The sequence below is a fragment of the Anopheles marshallii genome, chromosome 3, assembly GCF_943734725.1.
Source record: "Anopheles marshallii chromosome 3, idAnoMarsDA_429_01, whole genome shotgun sequence".
NCBI classification, from domain to species: domain Eukaryota; kingdom Metazoa; phylum Arthropoda; class Insecta; order Diptera; family Culicidae; genus Anopheles; species Anopheles marshallii.
Window position 1 is genome coordinate 41,059,167 of NC_071327.1, and position 18,009 is coordinate 41,077,175.

Sequence of the window (18,009 nt, forward strand, 5' to 3'; positions counted from 1 at the left end):
TTAGAGTCGGAATAAAACCGTGACAAAACCATCTGCCATTTGGGAGTTCGTTTCTGTTATGATTGAATTTGTTCCATAAACGGAATGGCTACATATAGAGCATCTGTTTCATGATACACCTTTGGCGGAACAAGCTTAAATGCTTTAGTCAAGTGGATCTTTAAAAATATTTTTATACACGTGAGCATGTTTTAACATAAAAAATAGGGTTTGAATTGGATTTTTTTTTCAAAGTATTGTAAAATTAACCCAGTTCACGGTACTTACTTATATTTCGACAGTAAACAATCGTCGGAATCCAGGAGTTTAAAAATACTCTGAAAGACTTATTGCTTGTAGCAGATTTGGAAATTATTATTTACAAATGACGAACGATTAAAGATGAATAATCAAATTTTCTCCAAGACTCCAAGGAGTTCTGGGTGTCGATATCCAAAACATTGTATCACGATTCAAACATTACTAGCGGTGGCCCGGTGGTGTTATGGTAGAGGCTCCGATCTTCACACGACCCCCTAAGCAAGGACTGCTTATACGGGTACGTGGTAAAATAAGTCGATACGGCCAGATCGTTCTAACGAAAACAAAAAAAAAACATTAAGAATATTTGATTTCGTTTGTTGATTAAGCGTACGTAATGTACTGTTTGGGCTATAACTTCGACACTTATCGGTGAATTATTTTAATCTTTTGATCAGATATGGAAGAAATCTCCAACATCGAGTAATATAGGAGACTATGTATCTCCCATTAAAGATGTATAACTTTGACCGTGTTTTAGGAGGTCTGAAATAAGTGATATGTTTACATTTTTTTAAGTAATCTTCGCTTCCGTTCGTTTTAAACCATGTTGTGTAAACACGTAGATATAGTATAACTGTGCCCATAAAATGATATTATTACATTGCATCGTTCGACTTCAGACCGCCAAAGGAGGAAGTTGTGTATCCACGGTTGAATGCAGTTAACACTGTTGGTTGTGTCGCAAGATGATAAGTCATTCAAGTCTTTGTTTACAGCATTTTAGTGGGTTCGAAGCTTAACGGAATAGCGCCTCCAATATTTATCAATAATTAACCACTTATGTGCATCGTAACATCAATTCTATTGCGTCGGCAATAGTGGTAACACGTAATGCTGAATATAAGTAGTACACTACTGAGTTGTTATGGGATTATAAGAATAATGTACTTTTTATGATAGGTAATTAATGTTTGATATAAAGGCTATCATCGTTACATCGTTGAATTATGAAAAAAAAAACGCTCTACGTACGTATGAAAACGTATGACGTTCGCAGTTGTGAATAGCATTGTAGTTAAGGTTCGCTTTCATACCTTAGCTGCAAGTGCGAGCCGCTTCTAGATCATCGAGCGGTAGAAGAAGCAAAGGGAAATGTCGCCCTGTCTGTGATAATGTACAATTGCCTGCGAGCAAACTGTTTGTACAAGATAAGTATAGCCCGTAGGCTCGATTCAGTCGGTATGTTTGAGGTAAGTTGATTACCATCTTGGTTTGATACAGCTGGGCTGGCACAAAGATAGTTAAAGCACCAGAAAACCTATCGTACTGTTTACGAGCGAATGCATCTACGCACGAAGCATTTGTGGTTCTTGTGTGAGTAGAAGAATGTCGCTTACTTAACAACGCAACGTTACAGCGTATCAGAACACGGATTCACGGACGGGGATTGGTTGGATCGATTGCAACTGCAGTTCGTCATAGAGCAATGATCCTGTGAAGTTGGATGAACCGTGATCCGCGTATATTAAAAATCAATGGGCGGAAGTGGTTATATAGGGATGTTTCATAGATCTTCTACTAAAAGTGATCCTTTTTCCAATTGAACTGCGATGTAAAATGTGTTGTGAAAAATGTTGCAAATTTGAGCTGATGCAAAGTTTAGCGCGTTTATTTTGTACAAGTTAAAAGCAAATCTTAAAATAGTGGGTGATGCAATGCAAAATACATTCGATAAACGTAACGATGCGTAACGCTGCCATCGAAAGCGTGTAACCGACTTGATGAAATAGAACCGTAGTTATACAACGTTTAAACTAAGTCAGCATTTCAATTAATGATGTGTTCGGTTTGCTTAACTGTTGTGTTTATCTGAGGTGGCGCTTTTGTGCAAACCGATTGAAGAAAATTATTTATAGCACTGATGCGCCTTTTCCCCGTCCGTTGTACATCTACCGCGAGCCCACCCGTCGCACACAGCGCGCTGTTGCTTCTTTTTTATTATCACTTAAAGTGTGTTTTTAGCGTAGCTGATTTAGTGGCCGCAATAGTGGTGGTGATAAAAAAGATCATCTCACTGGTTTATTTCTGTATTTGCATGGATGCGGCTAAGAATCGTTCTTGCACAGCCTAGCCACAGGCTGTAACAAATCACGATGCGAGCGGAACAGCGTAGTGTTTGTGAGATTTTATTTACTTTACATTAAGATGTGATACGTATACGTTCGGTTCAATCGCGTACGTAAAGAAAATTGATGAGCTTATAACCGTTTCCATTTAAATGCTTCATTTTTACCATGAGTAACGCAACAAGTGCATAACAGCGACTGTTAAGAAGATGCTTGATGGCGATCGATTAACGGAAGAAACATGTTGCGTTCAATCACGGTTCCGCTGAATGATCTCATCCGTTGCCTTGCAATGATATGTTGTGTGTGTGTGTATGTGTGTGAAAATACGATTTCTATTGAGAGTATTTATATAATAGTGAAGGGTTAAACAATTTTAGTTATACTAGATAAACTATCAAAAAGTTATTATGTCATATGTTTAACGTAGATTGTGTCATGTGTTCCAATCATTTGTTTTCGTTGAACGTGCTCTTGCGATTAGTAACATTTAATACAGATATTGAATTATGACAGTTTTCCTATGTTTTCACCTTGCACAATAGCCAATTTGTCAAAATTTTGCTTATTTTTCCAGCTTATCAGATTACATTTGAGTCATCGTTGGGCATGCTACTGCAATCTCAATAAGCGCCATTTGTCGCCGGGTATCGTTCAGCGCTATGCACGCAGTCGCACGTTTCTATATTGCATTTCAATGCATTGCAAAACATGTTTGAGCATGTGACCAAACGGATTCTATAAAATGCAGCTTGATTTTTTTTGTGTTAAACCAGCTTTATTGGGAAGCGACAAAAAAAATACGAGTAAACAGTAAATGGAACTGTCGGTGTCGTTTTACATCAGACGAGAAGTGATTGATGAAATGCTTTCCGATAGGAAGGTGTTAGCTGGAATAGGTACATCACCAAACTCTTTTTTTGTTCGTATTAATGAAGAAAAGCTTAATTTGATGGGAAGACTTAAAGATTTGTTCTTCAAGAACCCCTTAAAAATTCAAGAGCATTATTGCATGTGTTAAAGGTATATGATTGCATATACAATATCGTAGTGGATTTGTTTATGATAAACAGTACATGTGAACTTAGTAGTTACACAGTAAAAATGTAATAAAATACGATGTAACGAGATAAAACATTTTAATTTGCAATCACAAAATGGTTGGGTGGAAATTACATTAACCACATCATTCCGAGTTAGCTTTTATACTGCATATTGCTTCTAAATCGAACCATGATGGTAACTTTGATACGGTATTAAAAATAGATTGTTTTTGGCAATTGTTTTGACATATTATGATTTATACCATTATTGATAAGCTTAAATGTTCCTATGTTGCTCATCCGAGAAGTTAAAATCTAATGGAACATGAAAATTACTGCCCAATAACGAAAATGAAATGGATATAGACAGGGCCCTTCTGGAATCAAATTAAACATTCCTGAAAAGGTGTTCAAATTGAAAACAACCATAATGGTGATGGATCTTTTCACGAACGCTGTGATGATGCGCAATTGTGCATGTGTGTATATTTTACAGAAACACTTATTAGGACGTTAGTTTGTTTCTTACCGTTCCACGTGCACTGGTTTGGTAAATCGAATTATAATGAGCATCAGCTAATTGATCACGATCTTGGGGATGAGCAGTCATCAATCGTTTGTAAAGAATACGTATTGAATATTAAATGCATTTTAGTAGACCAATTACAAACTGTAGCTGAGCATCGTCTCGTTTCTATGAGGGTATGATCCAAACGATACATGTTACTGTAAGATGGGTATATAGTTTGTGTTTAGTTCATGCAAAATTTTACTAAAAGGATGATCAAAAGGTGCTAATAATAAGGTTCGAGACGTATTCGGAAATATTGTAAACATCAACACCATTTCCTAACCATTTGGTTATATAGCGTGAACTCACCACTATAGGCGCAACCGTGTAAAGTGTTAACGGAAAGAAGCAGCCGCTTGCCGTTGTATTTTTCACAACCATCAATAGGGCTTATCAATCAGAACACAAGCAACCACTATACCGACACACGCAATATGTAAACAGTAACCACGGTCAACACCAACACTGTTGTTTCATTCGGACGTTTCCATCGAGACGACCGACGAGATCGCTGAATTGGTCTAACAGTATGACCGTGCCGCGCGATCGAAATACTACAGGACAGAAACGCTCCGATTGTGCTTTACTGCGGTGCGATTTGTGTTTCTAGCTTGTGCAAATACTGCAATACGGAATGGGATAAAAGGCATATTTTATTGATGAAAAAAGAGATCCCTGTATTTGTGGTTATTTAGTGTAATGTACTACTTGTGTAACGTCTTACATCTTTAAACATCTCCTAATTGTGTAATGTGCGGAGTAGTCAATAATGCTTGTACATTAATCGTTTGTGATTACTTCCGACAGTGTGATGATGTGAAGTGACGTGCTTTTCCTGAGCTTAACCGATCGACCTGTACTGAATTCTTCGGCGGCACCATAAACTTATAGCAATACATTATTAAGTGACTCTGAGAGTTGAAAGAATTGAAGTATGTTTGAGCTGCTAGGTTAGCACTATTGTCCTTTTGAGAAAGGAAACAAACAATAGCTCAATCGCGATTGCAATAAAAGGGATAAACGACGGAAAAATAGAGAGTGGATAAAGTGTGATTTTGTCAGAATGGTTGCAAAAACACCGGAAGGGATATCGTTAGAAAATCTGAGCAAACGGGCCTCGGTGTACATTGACCCAGATTGTGATTTGTACCTAGAGCTTCAATATTTGCAATCTTCCAAACTTACCAAATGTACGTGTTTCAACATACAACTATTACGAGCGAAAGGTAGGAATTTGTGTGTCATTTCAACAATTTATTATGTGTATAATCTTATCTTGCGTTTGCACAGTGACAGACGCAGTAGTTTCATCAAGTGAATTAAGTCGTTGGGTGGTCATTTCTCAATGCATAGCTATTGGCAGACTTTCCATGGTATTATTAGTTTTTTTAGGCCTAATAAAAAACGAAACACCAATCATATGAAATATCTGTTTAATAGATTCAAAGGATTTCTTGAACATACATTTTTAAAAGTTTTGACGTTACTGAAAATGTAAAAGTCGCATTCATGTATTATAAAATAATAGTATATTTATTTGTTCACATAAATGTTTATCTAATTGAATGAATATTATTCAATTTTAATTTCTCATTGCGATAGCTCTGCTCTAGTATTGGATTATTCTGATCCAGATTCATGAATCTGAATGAATCGTTCAACTGAATAAATAAATTTGAATCTCTATTTTAAAGACTAAGGATTATTCTAAGATTCAAGTATCAACCAATATTTGAATCATGTAACACCCACCGCTCATCTGTTGCCAAAGACTGGCACGACTACATCTTTAGACTTTCAAGGGGCATGATCTATCGTTGCTCTAAGGAATTATAAATCTTTTGAGAGCCGATTCCTTATTTAAATAACTACTCCTAACTAAAAAGTCATAAGAATTACTCTTCTCAAAATACTCAAACCAATTTGTTATTTAGTGGCATGCGATAAACTAAAAGTTCCACAGAATCTTTCCGTGACATTCAGTCTAAAGCTAATCTAATCTAAACTAATGTCATAGGTTGAGAAGCTAAGCTTACCAGAATAGGCGAACGTAGCAATAAATGAATAACCGGTGTTCGTAAAGCCATTAAAAAGTAAAGGAAAAAATATAAACAACTACCAACTGCATTAAAAGTACTGTATATTTCCTTCAATAGTTCAATTTTGTTGCTTCTTTATGTATATTTCCTTCAGAAAATTAGAAAATTTTTCCTCCATTTCCTTTGTGGCATTACAACCTCAGGAAATTTCTGAATATTCTTGATGGTATTTACTCATAGCGGGATAGTCAGTGCCGCGTTCGAAGGACTGGTCTGGTTAGGTATCGGTGCTCTCACCGGTCCGGTTTCTTTGTCTACTTAACTTTAATCAAAATAATAGGACGCATCAATATTGATTATTTATTGTTATATTTTTAGGAAAAAAGCCGAACTTGAAGTCGTTCCAAGACGTGCAGGCACTCATACAGCAGGGGAAAAAGCGAGAGGCAAAGATAGTGTTAAGAGAAAATTCATGGCCCACCAATTCACCGATTCGTTCGCAGCTATGGCCCGCGTTGTGTGCTCAACATCACGTTGGCAAAACGATGCTGGACGGATTCTACTGGGATATGGTGAATCAGGTGCGTAGTACAGCATATTTCCCCGCTTTGACTGGCTCGCAGCCCTCTCCGTAAGAGGTAATGAAATCTGTTATCTTAAACTAATATTTATAATTCTATTATTTGATAGGTTTTTGGTACAACCGAACTGCCCGAGAAACCTATAATGCTCCCACCGTTCGTCGATTCAACGCACTGTCTGCCCTATCATCTAACGCGGAAAGGTCGAGCGGTGGCTGATCGCGTAGTTAGTGTGCTTGGTTATGCCTGTCCAGATATCACCTACAGCCCTACGCTCTACCCTATTACTTCCATTTTGTTACACTTTATGTCCGGTAAGTGCTCTTAAATATGACTTTCTGGTTTGGGGAAATTTGAAACCGAATTGTACCTAATCTTATATTGAAATTATGAGTCCTTTGTAGTCAATATCTACATATATATGCATACAACATACGACATACAACAGAATCTGCTTTACGAAGCGCACTCATACAGCGTTTATTATTACTTATTATTACTTTTAATCTGTTTTTTAGAACTAGTGTGGCAAATAGTTCGGTATGCTAAGAAAACTCCAACCATTTAACGCAATGAAATCGAAAGGTGGTGATTGAATGTTATGACATGTTTATTAAAAAAATACCAACAAGACTGTTATAAGCAAACCTCATTTATTAAAACGCGTCATAACTCGTATTCTATTTCATGTACTTCCAGTCATTTAGCGACCGTCGTGAGTGTCCAATTATCTCATGACACGAATCACACGATGCTCTATGTTGCTACTTTGCGAGCAGTCGTTTTGTTTGACACAATTCTACGTCTTATGAATATTCAGTTCGGTTAACGTCATATTTGAAGATACAGAATATTTAATGTCGTCAAAAAAGGAAGTGATTTTTTTAATGAACTTGGATTCTTTGAGCATTCCGTATTTTCTCTTAAAAATGACTTAACATTAGTTGTGATAGTTCTTTTTCTGCAATATGATTTTTATTTCTAAGAAAAGTATTTTTGAGTTTCTATGAATGTTAGACCTTGAATGGCTATAAAAAGCGTCATGAAATAATTTTTTTCCTTATTTACGTTGATTGTAATTCAATCGATGTAATCACTGTGTTGCAATAATCCTCTGGCTCCATCGATAAAGTGCCGTTTTAACAACTGATAGCACAGATTTATTATTGCATGTTAAATCACACGCCAGTGTTTAATGCTAACCTCAATCATGGATATTGGAGATAAAGTTGCAATTGATTATTTGGTATGATTCAATCGTGATACAATTAGTTGGTGGTATGGCTTAAAGATTATTTGGCTTGTGACCGTTTGATAAAACGTATTTCAAACATCAACAACGCTTGTTCCCTTAATCTTAGTCATCAACTGTTCAATTACGAATAGAAATATCAAAAGAATCGATATGATCTGAGCAGATTTTTTATGTTTATGTTTGAGTTTAGGTTTTCAGTGACGAAAGATGAAGAATACCTATATGTAGTTAAGTAATCATTTCGACGCTGTAACAAATGCTTTATGGCCATGCTATTGTTAACAAATTTACTATTTTCTTTATCTCGTTTTATTTTAGAGGAAGAAAGCTACCACTGTATGGCGAGCCTAGTGGCTCCCAAAGAGAAAGTTTTTATTACTCAAACGAAGTTACTTTACGAAGTCACCTGGAAGACTGTGATGCAAATTGCCAAAAAACATGCGGTAGGTACGAAGTTGGCTTGTAGGCGGTTTCATATGATATAACAATTTTTTTTTTATTGTAGAAATCAGCTGTTAATTATCTATCTACAATGTGCAACGGACAGAAGCCGGAATCAATCTTCATGGATTGGTGTTGGTGGATACTAGGTGGCTTACCTTTTCCGCATCTGGTACGGGTGATGGATTGCTTTTTCCATGAGGGTATCAAGGTGTTCTACCGTGTGTCGTTGGCGATATTGATACTTTTCCATAAGCACGTTACCGCCAGTAATTCTGATTGGGACGCGGATGCGATAAAAAATGACATCGATAATGCCCTTCCAAAGTTCTGCAAAAACATACCAGTCTCGCCAGCGAAGCTACTACGGACGGCTTTTAGTATAAGAGCGCTTAGGTAAGATGATTTGATTACATATAAATATTTGAATAGTGCTTCGTTTCTATGTATGTACTAATTAGTGCTATTTATTTTCAGTTCAACGTACATATCTAGGGTTTTTTTGAAGACTGAAATGCTACTAAAAAGTAAGTCAGTACTAAGCGGGCCGAAGCAAATGGTAAGATCACGTTCTAGCGATAATTTACCAACGAGTCAATCCCAGATCAACGTACAAATGATGTCTCACACCCTTACAATTCGGGAGGTAAGTGTAGATTGTGTTATTATGATTATCATGACCGACAGTAACAACACTCAATTTTGTTCAGTTTTGTTAAGCAAGGTATAAAGTTGTATACAAACAAATGCACATTATGGTGCAGAACAGTATATCGATGACTAACGCAACTCAACTTAAAATGTGATGATTTATCTATTCACGACTACTGATCTGGCAGTTAAAATTAAACGAATTGGCAAATTTACACGATTGAGTTTTTCTTGTTACCAGACCTAAACGAATGTTTGATACTAACGGTTAGGATTGCTTGTGCGTTTCTACGCGAGGACCTTTTTTTAAATTACTGCTACATCAACTGCAAACATTGAAATATTTCTTTCTTTTCTTTGTTTCCAATGATTTTACCCGGTGCTATGCTTTTGGGATGGGACAAAATGCATTAAACGTTTGCGACTCGTGTCTTCTTTGATTTGGCAATAATCGAAAAGCACAGAAATATCGAGAAGGTTTAGATACCTGTCGGGCAATGGTATGGCAAGGATATTATTACATTTGAATGTTAATGTTTCTTGGTTGATTGTTGTACAATATGTGGATGGATGCAATATTACATCTAGTGTTGTTGTCGTCCTAAAACGTAATACTCATTTTAATACCATGTGCTATTTTCGGAAATATCAGTTGTAAAATCAGTATACCCACGTTAACTTAGCATTATATTCTATTTGAACTTATCATGGGAGATCTAATGCATGTTTAAAGTAAGACGAATTGTATTTTGCCATCAAATCATAGTTTATTATACAGAGAATATATATACATATTTTAAATACGTTAAACATTGGCGAATAACTCGTTACGTATACACTGCAACGCAATCTTTAGTGTAAGAATTTAATTTTGATTAGCTGAATTCTTTACTGCCATGTACAATTGAATTACAATTTTATTTTATTTTTATTCATGCTGCATATATGGATTCGATTGATGCCTGCATTACGAACCGATGTGGAAAATAATGTTTGAAAATCCTATAATCACGAAATATGTTTAACTCATTTGGGATTTATTCTATTATGGGGTTATAACAAAAACTTATAATGGGTTACAATTATTGGATGAATTACATGTAATTTACGTGTTTTCCAATGGTAAGGGAGCTCATTCTCCTGACGTACGAGTGTTGTCTATGGGAGTGTTTCCAATTCAAGCAATAAAAAGCAAAATTTGTGATCAAGACGCAGTAAGTCAATGACATCCGGTTTAAGCGTGTCTTAATAAGATATAAATAGTGTTATGTTTTGTTATTAGATATTGGATAATTTTGTATGAAGAAACATTTTAAGAGTTTTTCGTTTTTATAAATGCGTTTCGTTTTTATAAATGGTAACATACAAGCTTTACTTTCAAGCAGATTTTACGTATATTTTGTCTTTAATATGAATTGTTTGCGTTATAACGGCTTGGTAATTGTGATTTTTATTCAATTGATTGTACAACTATTTTTTTTTTGTACAAAATTTTAAAATCGCCCATATGTATAATTTATTTTTATCTGTGTAATTGTTATCATGAGTTAACCAGGTTTAACCAAGTTAACCAACATTTATTTGACTTAAAATATAGCCATTGTTTAACTTCATTTAATAACATTTTGCTGTTATATTAAATTTTATTCAAAAGCTGCATGCTTGTTGAATCATTCGTGTCATGTGTATGCCAATTTGGCTGTTTAATTTTGGGATAGAATGCAATAACCTTACGTGTAAAATGACCTGTACAATCATTAAAATTGATGCGCATAAATAAAAAGGGCTCTAATATTGTGTTTTATACATTCGATAGCTGTTTACGCTCTGGTCTTGGCTGCCAGTAAGAATAACAATGTATCAGCCCGAGCTATTATACACCACTGAAGAACACGGATGTTCTTTGACAACGTTTTACGTTCGGGTGGAACAACATGAACCAACACTGCTAATGATTAAAACGTGTAACAACGAAGTAAGTATAGTTTAACTAGGTTCAAAGCGATCTGTTGGTGATTTGATGATGGTGTCTTAATTATTTCTATTCCAGGTGTTCGGTGCTTACTGTTCATCTCGATGGTTTGAGCGTAATTTAAAAGATGACCGTGGACAACGTCAGGCTTACTTCGGAACGGGAGAAACGTTCCTTTTTTCCCTTTATCCTGAGCGCGCCAAATATCCTTGGGTTGGGATTGAGGGCGATACAGGATTGGGTCATGCATCAGAACTCTTTATGGCTGCCGATTCAAAGATGATTACTATCGGTGGCGGGTAAGTGATGTACTAATGTATGATATACACCAGCAACCGGTTACATTAGATTGTGGTTTACTTTGCAGTGAGGGACAGGCTATCTGGATGGATGAAAACATACGCTTTGGCAAAACCGATCGCTGCCAAACATTCAACAACCCACCGCTTTGCGCCTCTGGCGATTTTGAGATACGAGTGCTGGAGGTGTACGGTTTTGTAGGGGCTTAAACACCCTCTTAAGATGTGTATCTTGATGGAACGTGCGTTTAATTCACATTCAAAAATCCGTATTAGTTTAGACTGTATTTGAAGCTGAAACCAAAACTCGATTTTTGCTGGTAGATCTCGTTGATTTCATTATTGTGTTCTTTGACTCTCATGGAATGTGAGCAAAATATAGAAGTAACCTTTTGGCAAATTTCAGCATATTGATAATCAATCCTCAGTCATGCACGAAACGTACGCATTGTTATCTATCATTTTGCCATTTTCATACAATACTCGGAATATTTGCAAAACATCTAGATTGCATAAATCAACTACAAGTGGTTTCATACTTTGTATTTCATCCTCAGCGTTATGGTTTGGTAGGACAGTGGCAATGACGAACAAATATAAGCGTAACGTATTATTATCGTTTTTTTTAGTTTGACTGGCTAGTTTAAGCGAGTAGGCAAGAAGATGACGGAGTTAACTAATTTAAGTATGTAATGTCGCAAAATGGATTGAAAGTGTAATAATGCATCTTCGATATAACTCTGTGCAGGTGCTATTGGGGATTGTATGTCATATCCAATACAAAATGTTTGTTCAATATCGCCATTTAAAAGATTGTATGTATGAACCTGTGTTATGTTTTTTCGAGGATATAGCCATTTTGTTTTTTTTTATTGTTTGTTACTACAAGGTGGTACCAATTTGTACATATTTGCAGAATATTTGTTGTGCTTGTTAAATTTCTTAATGATTTAATTAATATGTTCAACATGTATGTGACTTAAGCACATGAGTAACAATACGAACAAAGCATTTCACAAAACAACGAATTAACGAATTGTCTGTAGATGTTCTTAACATATCCAAGCGTTGCAAAGCTTGAGCTCTTTCATTCGTGCAACTCACTGTCGCCGTTTTACTTCATCGTTTTCTTTTAATACATTCAAAATCGTCAAAATAGAAATCTTTTTTGTATTTTCTGGTTTCATCATAGCATTGGCGTTATGATCAAGCTTGGTTGTTTAACTCCAGTAAAAGTAACTGACGGAAACTATCTAACTGCTAAACTAACTGCTTTATGCTCATATTACATTCATGCTTATTGTCTATTATGTTCAATTAAACTCCTCAAACGTTGGAAATATTTCCAGAACAAAGAAACTGCATAGAATTTTTTATTTTCATCTGACGGTACACGTTTTAATAATGCGCGGTTTTGTTACATTTGTTGTCGTTAAAAGAGCAAAGGAATTACATTCCAATTGGACAAAACACATTTCTAGAGAGCGGCTATCATTATCGACCAAGGTGCGATTATTTTTTTACAAAACTGTTGTTGACACGTGTGAGGACTTGGAGAATGTTTAAGTTCGAGTGATGAATATTTTAACAAAATAATTTGTTTGAAAAACTGAAAAGTTAAATATGGCTATAAGAATGATGCATCGAATAGAGAGATATTTGATTCTTCCCTGTTGGGATAACACGATAAGGATAATGCAAATTTGTTCGAAAAAGTTTTCAAAAAAAATCTGAAAAAAAATTTAGATTCTTCCTTTGCATTAAAATGAACAAATAAAATGATAAATATGTAAGACAAATTAATTTATTCTAGCATCGTACATTTGTATAAATGTTGTATTGAAACGTATGATATGTCAACAATATAAAGCTTACAAAATATAAAAAACGAATAAAATCAACAATGAATTAGAACTGTAAAGATACCAACAGCCAAACTTACAACACGTTGAAGTTTACATCCAACGTTTTATGGTCAATCGTGATGAACAATTGAGTGTTTTGTTTATGCTTAATGTGCGTTTAATTTAGAAATCGTATGTATAATGAAGGAGACAAAATCAAACACCGGTAAACATTATACCGCATTAACCAACAAAAGAATCGGAAATGAAATCAAATGCAACAGTTGAAAGTTACATGTCTAGCAGTGTGTGTATAAATGTGCGTGTGTGTTTTATGTAGCTTTCCGCCTATTTCCTGTGGAGGAACATGTATTGTTGCAACATATTAATGTTAGGCTAGATGCAAGTTAAGAGTCTCAAGAAATTAACTAGATCACTAGTTTGTGACACGACCAAATGTGTGTATTCGACCAAATTCGATATGATTTGGTATTTTTTCTGCTGAATATTTGAAGCTTGCTTGTGCTAACATAGTAGGAACTACTGCAATATAAAAAAATCCTATATTATCATGATTAATATTCTTTCGGCGTGTGTTTTGGAAAGATTCATTTTGTGTTTAAAAATCATCAAAGTATATGAGCGTTTGAGTAACCTTCATACAATAGATTCGCAGTGAGCGTGCACATTACGTACTATGGAATCTATTGCATTCAACAACAGCATACCGAATAAAACAATATGTTTTTGTAAAGTCGACTTATTCATGTAATTTATTATAGTCGATTACATAATTAATATGATCCTTTGAATATAAGTTATATTGGTTTCAGGAATATAATTAGACGACTTATTTGAACGTGTTGTTAGTGGTAGTAAAACGTAAAACATTGTGATGATATACATACTACTCTATACATAATTTTGTAATGCCTTTACTAATTATGGTTATGTATTATTGCTTACGGATGATTATTTTAAACGTTGTATAATTTGTATATTGTTATGCTTATTCGAAAACGTTATTTATATGATCGTTCTAGCTTGACGAATATAGAAAAGTGAGATAGGCAAACAAAACATTTACATTCATGAACAATACAAGCAATTGCGTTTAATTTTACCGGTGAGTTTTTACCACATCCGAATTATTCTATGCAGAGTGCACTTTCTTGATTGAATGAGTCTGAAATTTGAACAATTACGTATATTTACGAACGCATATACGTAATTACACGCTTATCTTTACAGTAACTATTTGGCTAACAAAAATCATTTAATCGTGTTCGGAAAGAAAATATCAAACAGTGATTGAATAGAAATAATAGAAATAGAGATATTGAAGGTCCTGCATGTATGTGTAGATTGATTTGATTGGCCGATTTAAAGGACGCCTGGAACTAGCCAAGGCCCCTAAAAGATATCTGATAAGTATTTAATATTGTACTAAACTTACGCAGTACGGACGAAGAAAATCGGGTTTTGTAAAATTTATATTCATTTTATTCAAGGTATAAACTTTATTGAAATCGATATTTCAATGGTGCTTATTTAGTGCGTGATCGGACTGAATCGCTTTCTGCGAAAGCGTGTTCAACGATAACTCAATCCCGAGCATAAACGAAATCCTCAGTGACAGCCAGAATGTAAACAAAGGTCAATTTTAAACTGTCATCTTCTATTCTTCTAATGGTTGTTTATGTTTCGAGAGGAGCGCTTCTAGTTTTGTGGTGAAATTGTTGCGAAAAATAGATATTTTGGACTAGTTAATAATGTCGCATGGACATTCGCATGGTGGTGGTTGCGGACACGAAGCTTTGGGAATTGAAAATGAACTGGAAATAGGTATACACTACAGCTTATACGAGAAAATTGATATGCACAATGTAGAATGCTTGAACGAGGAGCTGGAAGGATCCGGAAAAACTGTATTCAAGCCGTATAATGAACGTTTGAGCCATGACAAGGTACACATTAAAGTTAAAAAATAGAATAGTACATTAAGGCCAATTTGTATTAATACATTTCCAGTTCGTAAAAAGCGATGCTGATGAGGAGCTGTTATTTAACATACCATTCACCGGTAATGTGAAACTAAAAGGAATCATCATCATAGGGGCGGATGATGAATCACATCCAAAGAAAATGCGTCTGTTCAAGAATCGCCCTAAAATGACCTTCGACGATACGGCTGCAACAGCCGATCAAGAATTTGCATTGGAGAGGGATGCAAATGGTGTGATAGAATATTCTACGAAGTAAGTACATTTACAATGGAGTGTGTAGACAAAGGTCGGTCTAAATTATTGATCGCAATCATTTTACTCTCTTTTCGTACCTTAGAGTAGTAACATTTGCAAACGTGCATCACCTTTCATTACATATTCCTACCAATTATGGAAGCGATAGTACCACCGTTTATTACATAGGACTGAAGGGAGAATTTAGTGAAGCACATCATCACGGTGTTACAATTTGCACTTACGAGGCACGTCCCAACGTTTCGGATCACAAAAATGATGTGTTTGATTCCGTTAATCATCAAATTCAATAATGTAAATGCGAAGCGTCGTTACCTGTTGGTAAATACATTAATTGGCAACAAAGTTGTATATCTGTTTTTTGTTGCACGTTAATTTAAATATCGTCAATAGTGTAAACGTTCTTCCCAGCTCATTTCTTACCGACGGGTAACAGGGTGCACTCGCATCAAACTTTCCGGTGTGTAGATCAGTTACGCTGACATCGTACGATCGGACGAAATAACGTCGATCGTTAGGTTGCTTCGTCAGAACTCTAAGAGGATTTTTCTACTCGACTGTTGGAGACATTGAGGCCTTACCTTGGGTAGGGGGACACTCAAAGCTCTTGAAATGAGAAGATGTAAGGTTTGGTTGAGTAATTTCTAGGTCAGACGGCCCAAACGATTCTGTCCGTTCTGAGCTGCGGCATCTTTATTTATACTCAGTTTTACATTGTGGTTTTACTCTATATGATAAACTATGTGAAAGGAAATGACCTCAATATAACTGCTTATTATTTGTAGTGCAATAATTGCTCAAAGTTGGCGTTGAGTTCCGCGCAATTCCTGATTTTGTTATTTTATTCAGGGGTTTACTATATGTGGGTCACTGTCCCAGACCGGGTTGTTGTTGTTTTTTTTTTTTCGTTAGAACGGCCTGGCCGTATCGACTTATTTTACCACGTAGCCGGATAGTCAGTCCTTGCTGCGGGGGATAAGTCCCGGATGGGATTTTGGTCCGGTGCGTTCGTGTGAAGACCGGCGCTGCTACCATCATGCCACCGGCCCGCCCCATTCCTGCTAACCGGTTTAAAATGTACTATGATATATCGTTTGATGTGAGGAGGTCAAAATTTTTTCTGTATCCAAATGTAAGCTGTTTAGCAGTTATGCTGCAATAGGATGAAAAGTACCGCGCAGGAAACGTTTTACAACATTCAGTGTAAACATGATTAACCGTTCTTAAATGCTTAAGAATAATACATCACTTGCCCGGTTTGTATTCGAGGAGGTTTCAAATGCCTTTCGAAATTTAGGGACTAACACACCACTTTATTCAACTTTATTCGAAATGTTTAATTTCTTGATAAAATCACCCTAACAAGAAAATTTAGATAGCGTAGGAGACTGTTGAGAAACATAAATGAAAAATAGAAGAAAAAAATAATAGATATATTTTATCTTTATTTATTAACGACGGCGGGACTAACAACACACCCAAGTCGTATTGATTGAAAAAGAGACACTACAATGTGCGCATATTTCTTTAATGTTAATTAACTTTCAGTAAGACCTGTCATGTTACAGTCGACTCGCTTATAACATGTTTTATCCGTTCCAGTATTTCACATGTTTAAAAAAAATCGTTATATGGGTAGGTTGAACGAGACCATCACCGCTACCACCACCACTGCCTCAACCCGCAATACCACCACTCAATCCGCATCAATAGCCACAATAGCGCATATCACATCACCATCCACCACTGCAATCCATAGTTATAAGTTAGTTTATAAGACAACCGAGCAATCTCGGGATAAGGCTCATAACTGGGTGGAAATGACCGTGGCTGTTAAATTTTGGCAAACTAAGTCGGCAGGTTGAACTACTAACAAGACGTTCAAAATTTCACCTTTCTTGGTTCAAGGGTAGGCACCGACAACAGCATTTATTGAGATACGCGCTAGGATGCTGACTGTCCACCGGTCTTTCCACAATATAATGAAACTTTTCTACTCAAAAAACCTGTTGTGGCGATTGAAGCTGCGGTGATAAAGCACATACATAGCTTCGGTTTTCGCGTTTACGCCTCTGAGACATCAGTAGGATTTTTGGCCCCGTTTGAGTGGAAGGACAAGTGCGGAAGTGCGGTAAGTGGAAACAAGTGCGTTGTACTGGAGTTTCCTTTCCATACCACTAATATAAAAAGTATTCCTCCGTACTCCGTTCCACCCGTATGATATTTTTTTATAAAATCATTCTTCTTCATTGCAATGAATTTATTTTCGAGGTTATCAAGTGGTCAAAATCATCAGAATATTGAAATATTATTTGTCTTTTACTCATAATTTTCCCTTTACTAAAACGCCAGGATAATGTCGCTACCAAATACGCCTTCGACCGTATCAAGTGTATAACTTCTTCAAGGGATGGGTCTCGTCAAGGGATGGAACGGAGGGATGTGCTCTTAAGTGTTGCGCTACTAAAAAAATTCCTTCTTTCCTTGAGAAGAAAAAGCCATCAACGACTATTTTTCTGAAATATTTATTGATTTCTTGTTTCCAATGTTTGAAAACGTACAAAGTAACTAAAGTGTAATGACATATGTGATTTGTTTTCCAAATTTGTTAATAACAACACACATCATATTATGATGATGCGTTTTAATGGTAATTGATGTTCCGTAACTTAGCTTTTGATAT

General features: G+C 35.8%; 2 protein-coding genes across 2 annotated transcripts; both read left to right on the plus strand.

Annotated features, from left to right (window-relative positions):
• Positions 1 to 5,046: 5,046 nt before the first annotated feature.
• On the plus strand, positions 5,047 to 11,431 carry LOC128715347 (GTPase-activating protein skywalker). The gene is made up of 10 exons (XM_053810229.1): positions 5,047 to 5,209; positions 6,401 to 6,603; positions 6,713 to 6,917; positions 8,177 to 8,301; positions 8,364 to 8,695; positions 8,777 to 8,945; positions 10,078 to 10,164; positions 10,767 to 10,925; positions 11,001 to 11,221; positions 11,290 to 11,431. The coding sequence occupies exons 1-10, from the start codon at positions 5,047 to 5,049 to the stop codon at positions 11,429 to 11,431; spliced, it is 1,806 nt and encodes a 601-aa protein (XP_053666204.1).
• Positions 11,432 to 14,837: 3,406 nt separating this feature from the next.
• Positions 14,838 to 15,619, plus strand: LOC128712101 (PITH domain-containing protein GA19395). Its single transcript, XM_053806997.1, has 3 exons — positions 14,838 to 15,032; positions 15,097 to 15,323; positions 15,409 to 15,619. The coding sequence occupies exons 1-3, from the start codon at positions 14,838 to 14,840 to the stop codon at positions 15,617 to 15,619; spliced, it is 633 nt and encodes a 210-aa protein (XP_053662972.1).
• Positions 15,620 to 18,009: the final 2,390 nt, after the last annotated feature.